Source organism: Galeopterus variegatus, unplaced genomic scaffold (genome assembly GCF_000696425.1).
Source record: "Galeopterus variegatus unplaced genomic scaffold, G_variegatus-3.0.2 Scaffold619, whole genome shotgun sequence".
Classification (NCBI taxonomy): domain Eukaryota; kingdom Metazoa; phylum Chordata; class Mammalia; order Dermoptera; family Cynocephalidae; genus Galeopterus; species Galeopterus variegatus.
In genome coordinates, this window is record NW_007726730.1 from 343,278 (window position 1) to 354,072 (window position 10,795).

At 39.9% G+C, this 10,795-nt stretch overlaps 1 protein-coding gene across 1 annotated transcript in view; it reads right to left on the reverse strand.

Annotated features, from left to right (window-relative positions):
* Positions 1–498: 498 nt before the first annotated feature.
* Positions 499–10,795, reverse strand: part of CWF19L1 (CWF19-like 1, cell cycle control (S. pombe)) — a 25,009-nt gene continuing 14,712 nt past the window's right edge. Inside the window, exons 7-14 of the mRNA XM_008570600.1 lie at positions 10,054–10,138; positions 8,644–8,784; positions 7,486–7,600; positions 6,646–6,725; positions 5,613–5,822; positions 4,689–4,808; positions 4,104–4,201; positions 499–938 (exon numbers count right to left, since the gene is read on the reverse strand). Of these exons, the coding sequence (XP_008568822.1) occupies positions 794–938; positions 4,104–4,201; positions 4,689–4,808; positions 5,613–5,822; positions 6,646–6,725; positions 7,486–7,600; positions 8,644–8,784; positions 10,054–10,138 (994 nt within the window). The 3' untranslated portion in view covers positions 499–793. The remainder of the gene's footprint in view (positions 939–4,103; positions 4,202–4,688; positions 4,809–5,612; positions 5,823–6,645; positions 6,726–7,485; positions 7,601–8,643; positions 8,785–10,053; positions 10,139–10,795) is intronic.

Below are 10,795 nucleotides of genomic sequence, written 5' to 3' on the forward strand. Positions count from 1 at the left end.
TATATTCACCCTATCTTATTTTCATCCATTCTCATAATTTCACCTATGGCCTATACCTTGATGATCTCCAAAGCCCTATTACCCACCTAGATCTCCATGAGATTAGAATTATCCAATAACACACTGGACATATATTAGATATCTCAAGCATCTAAAACAACATATCCAAAACAGAACTCATCTTTTCTTAAATCTACCCCTTCTCTTGCCAATTAGACTGTAAACTCTGGGACAACTGGTACTATGTTGGGACACAACTATATTCCTGGAGCCTAGAAAAATGCTTGGCACATAGGAGTTAAATATCTGAAGGACTGAATGGACTCTTATATATCAATAAGACAAACACTATAAGAAAAGAAATAGCAAAGGCCTTGGGTCCCTTCTCTACCCTGTGTGATTCTGGGATAACAGGTGGGCCTAAAGCTCTGGCCCATCCTATTACACACACTATCTCATTTCAATAGTCATAGGCAACATGAACACAAGACACTTCTCAACCATGGAAAAGCATTTGGATTTTATTTGATAGTTTAAAAGTTTTTGAAAATGTTGATAAACAGAAGCTACACTTGGAGCTGGATGACAGACATGCTTTTTAACATCCTAGTATTTCTGACCTAGAATGACTTTCCCCCAGAAATACTCAATCCTAGGCCTCTTGCTGCAGGCAGGTTCCATGAGAATGCACAAAAAAGAGGCAAGGAAACAGTCCCTATGGGGAGACTGTAGTTTCTTTAAAAACAGGCTGCTACTACTTCCTGTGAAATTCATGAAGTGTCCTTCCTTTTGCTTAGTCATCCAAAGTGAAGTCAAAAGGCTCAAAGGCTTTCCGGAAACGGCGTGCCAGCGTCTCCTCCTCTTCCTTGCTGATCTGACACTGCCTCCAGTCAGACTTGTCAGGAATATTAAGGATGGCTTCACTGGCCAGGACCTCCCTGCAAAAAAAGTATAAAGAAGTCTGTAAAGCAACATGACTACGCCAGTTGTCAGGCTGCGGTAATAGCTAATAGCTATGCCAATTGTATTGTCAAAGCAATTCATAACTAAAGCCAACAGGGCTAGGGCTCAGATCCTTCAAACCCGTTGTACAGACTGGGTCACCAGACCCCTCACATGCAGGTCCATGCTAGGTAATTGGGAAAGATCCCAGGAGCTGTTGGCAGACGACAGAAGCTCATGCAGCAGCAGCAGCAGCAGCTTACAGGTCCAGCAGCTTACAGGTTTGGTGGTGGCGGCAGCCTCTTGGAGGGTCCTGGAGGCACTGGCAGAAGCAGCAGCAACAGCCTCCAGCAGCAGTAGCGGCCTCCCCATGGCCCCCCGGGGGCATCCCAGGGGGTGGGGGAAGGCACCATGGATCAGAGCCACTCATCCTTTATACTTAAGTCCATAACCCAGGACACCTGGGTGCACATGCACAATTACATTAGACAATAACCAAGGAACACCTGGGCACACGTGCATATTTACATCAAATGCTCAGCACGATTCTGAACATCTGAGGGGCCCTGACCATTTTCCTGTATTTTCCCAACAAAGTCAAAAAAAGTATTAAAATGGACAGTATCAGCCTGAGACCCCCTCCTCTCTCTATTCCTCTCCAGCCAGAGAGCTCTCCTCAACATCACCGTAAGAAGGTATGCACATTTCTCTGACTTTGCTTATACTGTTATCCTGTCCTGAGTGCTATCTCTGCCATCCTATCTATCAAAATCATACCCATTTTAACTGATCGGCTCAGGTCCTACCTTTCCTGACCCTTCAAATCCTATTTACTTCTCCTTCTCTTATACACCTTGGAACTACTTTATTAGTACTTAGAGAAGCAACATGGCAGAGTAGAAAATGGCCAGCTCTGCTACTTGCTGTCTATGACTTGGACAGATTACTTCATCTCTCAGTCTTCGATTTCCTCACCTATGAAATGCAGGTAAGAACTCCTACTTACAGGGTTGTGTGAGGTACAGAGATAACACAATCAAAGCACCATGCTAGCTATGATTACTTCTTGCCTAAACTGTAGTTTTGTCATCCCAACTAGACCATGAGTTTGCTGAGGGCATGGTGCAGAGTCAGGCACCTAGTGACATACCTACTCTGATTTAAAATTTCTCTGCCTCTCCTTCTAGGGGACTCAGGCCCACACAGGCACAGCAGCACAAGCTCAAAAAAACAACTTATCTTAGTTCTCAGGGCTAAAGAACAACTACATACAGACACACACCAACACAAGCTACCTTCTAACTGCCATTGCTTTATATTTCTATTTATTTTGATATATTAGAAATAACTCTACTTATGCATCTATGTGGTTCATTTTCCGTGTTCCATTTACGGCTACAGTAAATAGGAGGGTTGGAAACAAATCACATAAGTCCTCTAAAACTCAAAGAACCTGAACTCAAGTTCCCCCGGCAAACCTGGAGCCTACTTTATATGTAAAATGAAGATAGAACCACCATTCTCATACAGCTGGAAAAAAATGTCTCTTCAAGTATTTTGTTAACTATGAATGCTATATAACTATAAATTAGTATTTTGAAAAATAATGTTGAGGGCCGGCCCGGTGGCGCACTGGATAGTGTGCCGCTTGGGAAGCGCGGCGGCGCTCCCGCCCGAGGGTTCGGATCCCACATACAGACTGGTTCCCGCTCACTGGCTGAGCGAGGCGTGGGAGCAACACCGAGGGTTGCAATCCCGTTGCCGGTCCCCGGTCCAGTACGGGGGCAACACTGAGGGTTGCAATCCGTTGCCGGACACGGAAAAAAGACAAAAGACAAAAAAAAAAAAAAAGAAAAATAATGTTGAGAATACAACTATCATAAGCACAAAACCATTCAGAGAATCTCCCTTTTGTGGGCTTTATATGCCTTTGTGTATCTGCAATCATGTGCCTATATCATAAGTGTCCATATCTGCACCTGTTGCTGAGGCAATAACAAAAAGATCACATCAGATGTTTAAGGCTCTTAATACACTTGTTCCCATTTAGCAATTAACATTTTGAACATGCAGACAACTACATTTACTGGATTTATCCAACGGGGCAATCTCTTAGAGGCTTTCCAAATTAGTCCAAGAAAGGTTCAAGACTCACTGAAAACCCAGTTCTAACTAGGAAAAAACTGGTGTAAATCACAGACACCAGCATCAGAAGATACTCTGTTCTGCACATTTTCTATTCCCCTCCACATCTGTCTCTTCTTGCCAGCAACTTCCTGTCTTCAATCTTTGCCTAACTTATACTACTCCCTGTATGGTTTTGTAGTCATGTTCTGCATGAGATGAGAAGCAGAAATGAAGCTTCCTCCAGGCCTTTAGAACACTACAGAATAATGAAGTTAAGACCTCAAGTTTTAGGACCCAACAGATTTGGGTTTGAACTTACCACTGTGTGACCACGGACAAGCTACCTAACCCCTTTAGAGCTGTGCCATCCAATATAGTAGCCATTACCCAGGTGTGGCTATTTAAATTTACATTCTAATTAATTAAAATTAAATCAAATTAAAAATTCAGTTCCTCAGTCACATAAGCCACATTTCAAGCGCTCAACAGCCACATGTGGGTAGTGATTACCGTATTGGACAGTGCGGATTTATACAGCATTTCTATCATTGTGAAAAGGGGGCACTGCTCTAGAGCCTCATTCTTCACATTTGTAAATTGGGATGACAGTACCTACCTTCAGAGTTGTGAAGATTAAATGAAGCAATGCATGTAAAGTTCCTGGCACAGTTCCTGGCACAAAGCATATGTTCAAGTAATGGCAGCACTTTACTCCCTCTGGCTGGAATGCCCTCACCCCAATCTTTGCCCTCTAAATCTCTCTCTCAGATTCAACTTCAACCCTTTCATGAAGCCTTTTGCAAAGTAGAAATCAGCTCTCCCTTCTCTGAATTTCTAAAACATACTGTTACTTTGTCATGGGACTCTTCACATTCTGCATCACATATGTAAAATCTGAATTGCCCTAAGATGATAGGTCCCTTAAGGCAAGGACTATTTCCTGTTTGGCTTTTTGTCAACTGTTCATGCAGCCCACCACTCTGTTCATAGTAGATCTAGTGAAAATACATTGAAAAAAAGAAAAATATACAAACCTTCCAAACTGCAAAGGAAAATTCTTTTTAATTCTGTGAAAAAGCTTCTCCCCTGTGTCAAGTTCAACATAAAAATATGCTGCTCCTGGCTGTGCAATCTAAAGTAAACAGAGTTGTATGAGGACATACAATATGCTTTTTTCATCTTTTTTTCTTGAGCATACTTTTTCCTTGCTAAATATGCTTTAAAAATCTAAAATCCTAGCTCATCTCCTATAAGCTCTAATTTGGCAAAGCAGTCAGTCTAGATGCAAAAGTAAAAGGATGTGTGAGTAGCTATAGATCCCAAGCTGCTTAGTGAAGCTGGAGTTTAAAAAGCCAGACTGGAAGATATTATCAATATCCTCCCAGTAGCACCCATCCTTCTAAGTTTCCACCTTAGGAAATTTCTAATTTCTTGCTCTTCCCAGGAAAGCACTAAGACTTTGCTGTAATGCTATCTTCATCTCTGGTGTAATCAATACCCTTTGCACTAGTTCCAAATTGCCTGCTGCCTATTTAACATTTTTGGAATGCCTTGATAGTACCTCAGGCTCAACATGTCAAAAACGAAACCTTGAACATCACCACCCCCTCCTGTTTCACCTGCTTGATGTCAGAATGCTCTGGGATTTCCAGCAGCTCTATCTGTTGCTCCTGGGCCTGGATAATGAAGGCATCTTTAATGTCATCAGTAGAGCAGCAGCTGAGTGGCACAGGAATGACCTGGGGAGGGTGGGATAGGAGAAATTCTTTGTAGAGGTCTGAGAGAGGTTGTACCAGTGCAGTCTGTGAGAAGTAACAAATCCATCACAGGGGTGGAGGAACACCCCTCAGCACAGACTCTCCTCAAACCAGACAGGCCTGTGTCAGCCTTAAGTCTGTAAGGACTTAAACTTATGAGATAGCTTTCCACATGTGGGAGCCAATCTCTAATGCAGGAAAGCTTGAGAGAGATCTGTCATCAAGCTTTTGCTAGCTCCTATATAATATATGTGGCAGAGTTAGGCCCATTTGAAAACTTAACAAATGTGCCAGAAAGAAAACCACCACAACTACAAACCGATTATCCATAAATAATCTCCAAATTTCTGAGCTGCTAGCCCCATGTAGGCTTTGAGACTACTTCCTACCCCTTAGCCTCCACTCATGCTGGGCCTCCACACAAAATACTCACTCCCTTCCAAACTCTTATCTAGCAAGCCCCAGATCTTGGAACCTTCCCCAAACTACTCAATCCTTTCCTAAACAAGGCACTTACTGTCTGTGCTGTTCACTGGTACTGAGCATGCACTTCCCTGTGAAATCTCTGGGGTTATCACCAGATACTCTTTAACCTTTTATCAGCACCACACTCTCCCGAGTGAGCCACTGGGCCGGCCCTCTCTTTAACCTTTTAAATGACCATTATTTAAATATTAATATGAAGATCCATATTAAATATTAAAGTTAAGCATTACTTAAAAATTTATTTATCAATATCAAAGTCCCCATAGCGCCCTTCCATGTTCCTGGGCAGAGACTACTTACCTGTAGCTGGAGGTGATGGCTCTTATAATTTCTCTCAAATAGAACACATCGTTTCCCTTGACTCTTAAAGAACTGTCTCAGTGTAGCCTTATACTTCTCTACCTCTTCCACCACTTCTGCTGAAAGCTCCACCACTGACTGGTAGTGTCCAATGGGCAGGATGAGGACATGATCATCGGATAAGCCTCCCTTGGCCAGGGCAAGATAGCACTGAAAAAGCAGCACACAGAATTGAGACATCAATACTACATGTATAATTCTCCAGGAAGAAAAGCCTATGCAAAGAGTGAGCCTTATGGTGTAGGAAAAAGTATTCAAAGGCTATTAATAGAAATTTGACCTTTATAAATCTGATTTAGAGGTTATAGCAACAATGTTCTCAAAGTATCTGCTGATTAGCAATTTCTTAAAAAGTTAAATATAAATTTACCATATGACCTATCAATTCCATTTCTAGGTATATATCCAAAAGAAGTGAAAACACATGTCCACACAAAGACCTGCATGCAAATATTTCATGCAAGTATTATTCCTTAATAGCCATAAAGTGGAAACAACACAAATGTCCATCAGTTGATGAATGGATAGACAAAATGTGGTATATCCATACAATAAAATACTGTTTAGCAGTAAAAAGGAATGAAATACTGATAAATGCTATGACATGAATGACCTCAAGAATATTATGCTCAATTAAATAAGCAAGACACAAGAGATCACATAGTATATGATTCCATTTATATGAAATGTCCAGAAAAGGCAAACCTATGGAGACAGTAAGTAGACTAGTTGTTGCCTGGGGCTGAAGGTGAGAACAAGGATTAACTGTAAATGGGCATGAGGGATCTTACAGGAGTGATGGGAATGTTCTAAAACTATCATGTGATGGCTGCACAACTCAGTAAGCTTACTAAAAAATACTGAAAATACACTTAAAATGGGTAAATGTTATACGTGTATTATGCCTCAATAAAATTAATAAAAAACAAATAGGCATCTCCTTCTCTGTAAAAGGTCCATGGAAATAACTCACATGTGTGCCAATGTTGACCACCAAATGTTTTTCCACTTCAGGGCTGGCAAGGCAAAACCAGCAGGGTCCTGGAGGCTGAGCTTCATGTGGAAGAAAGCCAAGTGTTAGTATGGTCGAAGCACTACACCATATAATCACTCTACAGAATTCAGCCTTGTCTGGTCTTTACAGTCTATAAAGACTGGTATACAGCACTGCTACAAAGGGCTGGGCCTTTTGTGCTCCTCGCTATGAACTCCTATCAGCATTTTCAATGAAATTAAACCTCCATTAGAAATGTTCTGAATTTGTAACCAATCCACAGGTAGGTGACCCACAAATGGATAATCACACATTTGACTAAAGTAGCACATGATAGGAAATACATTGAAATGAAAGAACACTGAACTGGGTGTCAGGAACTCCAGTTCTAGTCCCAGCTATGCCATTAGCTAGCCACGTGACCATGGAGAACAGTTTACCCTCCCAAGGTCAGCTTCTTCATCTTTGAAACAAGGAGTTAGAGAAAGAAGATCTCAATGAAATAGCTTTAAAGTCCTTCCTCCCAGCTTGAATATTCTATTATTTTATAAATCTACCTTGGTTTTTCAGGGTCTTTACCTCACATATTTTACAGACAAAAAGGAAAGGAACATTTTCCATAGTTCTTACAAGAAGAGCCTCAGACAGCCTCAAAGTCAGGCCATCTTTATATTATTGTATTTTTACTATTGGTCCTAATAACTCATTGTACAATTTTCCTCTGCCAGAAGAGGTTCTCTTACCAATGCTGCCTTCCAAACAAAACTCAAAATAACAGTTATTGCTCACATAGAAGACCTCTGGAACCAAGGAACTTACGAGGTTTGCGAGGCTGCTTTTGGTGAGGAGAAAATTTGTTATCTCTGCCTGTGGATGAACGCTTCCTTCCCTGCTTTTCATTTAAATCAAAGAAAAATTGACAGGTTGATTCTTCCTGGAACAGCCAAAGGCAGAAGAGTAAATATTATTAAGCTAACACTTAGACAAGCAGCCAACCATTCACATACAAGGTATTCCTTTCATATCATGTCTGTCCTCCCTCTCAGCCCTTTCTGCCTATTCTAAGGAAGAAAAATATCTTTCCAGTCTTGATGCCTCAACTCTCAGCCATACATCTCAGCACTTATCCAAGATAGTGCCAAATTCATCTCTTTGGAAAAACAAGTTAAAATGCAAGTTATAGAGCAATTCTTTCCTAAAACAGAACAATATGAACCCACCCAAATTCCTTGTGTAGTCCTACAATTTCACAGGTCAAATAAGTCTAATTCAGCTTTAATTAGAGATGAGAAGGCTGTTCATAAAGAAAGAAAAGTCTGAGAAAGCAGACCATGCATACTAGAAAGGGAAATTAACATCCATTACTTTAATGGGGGAAAAATTAATTACAGAAAAGTCTGCTATTAAGAAAATTTCTTGGGCCGGCCCCATGGCTCACTCGGGAGAGTGTGGCGCTGGTAGCGCTGAGGCCGTGGTTTAGATTCTATATAGGGATGGCCAGTGTGCTCACTGGTTGAGCATGGTGCAGACCGCACCATGCCAAGGGTTATGATCCCCTTACCAGTCGAAAAAAGAAAAAAGAAAATTTCTTCATAGTAAATCTTATTTACCCACTAGCAATCATTATAAAATCACAAATTATATAGCTACCAAGCAGCTGGATCCTTGCCAAAGAGCTAAGAATAGATCATCAACTTTAGACAAGGAAAGACTTATATGAAATTGTAACCCCAACATATGAATCAAGTTTAGACAAAGAAAGATTTAACATATAAAACTTAACCTCAAACTACAATAAAAAACACTGAGCTTAGTTGAAATCTACTAGGACTTTTTAAACATTACCATGATTTCTTGGGGGGGAAAAATTTAGATTCTAAGGCCTAAACTTGTCTTATGTACTAAACTGTAACCAGGAAAAATACTCCTGTAATGTGCAATTGTCCCAGAAAATACCACCCCTCAATAAGAACATACCTCAGGGGCAGGAATTTGCTTTCCTGTGGATACTCCCTGCCCCAATTTTCTGTAAGGGTTTTCAGTGACATCTGGAGGCTGTTTTACAAGTTCTGCTGCATTCATTAGTTTCATGGGAACAATACTGAATGCATAAAGATACTTTAGAGAAAAAGAACATAACATTAGGGAAAATACTATTTATCCAAATGTAATTAACCTATTTTATGGTGTAGATTTCACAGAAAGCATCTGAAACTCATTAAAATTAAAAGAGCAGCAACCAGCCCGTCTGTGAATACACAGTAAATCAGTTGCCAATTCTATGGCCTCTGAAGGAGCTAACCAAGGGCTGACAAAGTACTGAAGAACAAATAAAAGCCCCAGCCCTTACACAAATCAGGGGTTCTCATCCAGATAAGGGAATAGTCACTATAAGGCCCAAAGGCACTTGCTCTGTAACCCTTGAAGACAAACTCCTTCTGTCTCTGAATTCTTTATTTTTGTGTACTTTGTCAACAGAATTATGGAGCTACCACTCATTTCTTAATGACAACTACAATTAGACAACTCAGGGTTTCCCTCTCTGATATTATACAAATTCTACTATACATGCTGATAAAATTTTCTTAGGGACCAGTAGCAAAGAAGTAAATATATAAATATCTAGAATCTTAGACAAATCGTACAGACATTGAAAACTTTAGATAAGATATAAAGAGATGTTTAACCTCACGACAGATCAGAGAAATGCAACTAAATAACAATGATACACCATCTTTCATCTATCAGATTGGCAAAAACTTTAATAAAAATTTGACACTACCCAGTGAGAATGTGCAGAGGGAAAAAAACGATACACTGCTGGTAGGGTGTAAATTTGAACAAAAATTTCAGATGAATTTAATAATGCTTGCCAAATTTAAAAATGTGCATACCCTTTCGCTGAAGCATGAGTAGCTTATGGCTGAGGCTAACATGTCCCTGAGAATAAACTGATAGATTAAAAATACTATGAGTGCTATTCGGTTTGGAAGGGCAAATAAAAAAATTACAAATCTAAATTTGCTAAGAAAGAATTAGGCTTAAAAGCTTAAAATATTATGGAAAAAACCAAAATATGTATTTGCTTATCTTTTGTATGCACACTGTCTATGGCATGTTATAGTGGAATAATTTACAGATTACCCGCCTACTTTCCCACTGGACTGATGGTTCTAATTTTAGGTGTCTCAATCCACAATAGGCTGTTTTGGGACATAAGAAATCAGAAATACTCTCAGGGAAGTTAGAAAAACAACCTACACTTTTACCACCTACACTGTTTTCTAATACAAAGATAGATTCCAGGTATCACTAATATTTCCCAAGAGAAGCATTTAACAGGCAGACAATGAATGTCAACCTACCACCAAATTCTCAAATCTCTACCTTTTTCTTTTCTGGGTTTCCAACATTTGCCAGAGCTATGAACCGGGTGGCATGCTGTGCATTTTCCTGTAGAACGATGTGGTTTCTAGAACACATTTAAGAGATAACAGGTTACTGACACTTTTACTTTTGATTTGCAATTATGAAATATGCCAACTCCATAGGGCCATGAAAACAGCAGAGATCCTGAGTCCATTACCACAAGTCACATGATCTCAGATAAGTTACCTATCCATCTAGTAGAAGTTTATCCATCTAGATATAGCGTAACAAACCCTGTTTCACAGGGCTGTTGTAAGGAAGAGATGAAATTATGTCTCTAAAAAGCATCGAAACTTTAACTTTTGGTTTAAATGAGTTATAAAATTGGCAAAATATTGATAATTTCTGAAGTCAGGTGATAGGTACATAAGGGTTCATTTTGCTATTCTCTTTTTTTTTGGGTAATTAAAAGCTAAAATAATGAAAACTAAAGAGAAATGTGTTTCAAGTGAAAAAAAAATCCTCAAATAGTAATATATAGTATGATTTCATTTTTCTATGAAAAATATAAAAATACATGAGTATCTATGTCAAAGAAAAAATATGGAAACTGTATACCAAAATACTTTTTTGAGCTTTTCTATGTTTTAAAAATATTCTACCCGGGGCCGGCCCGGTGGCGCACTGCTACAGTGCGCCGCTTGGGAGCGCGGCGGCGCTTCCGCCGAGGGTTCGGATCCCACATACAGACCGGTTCCCG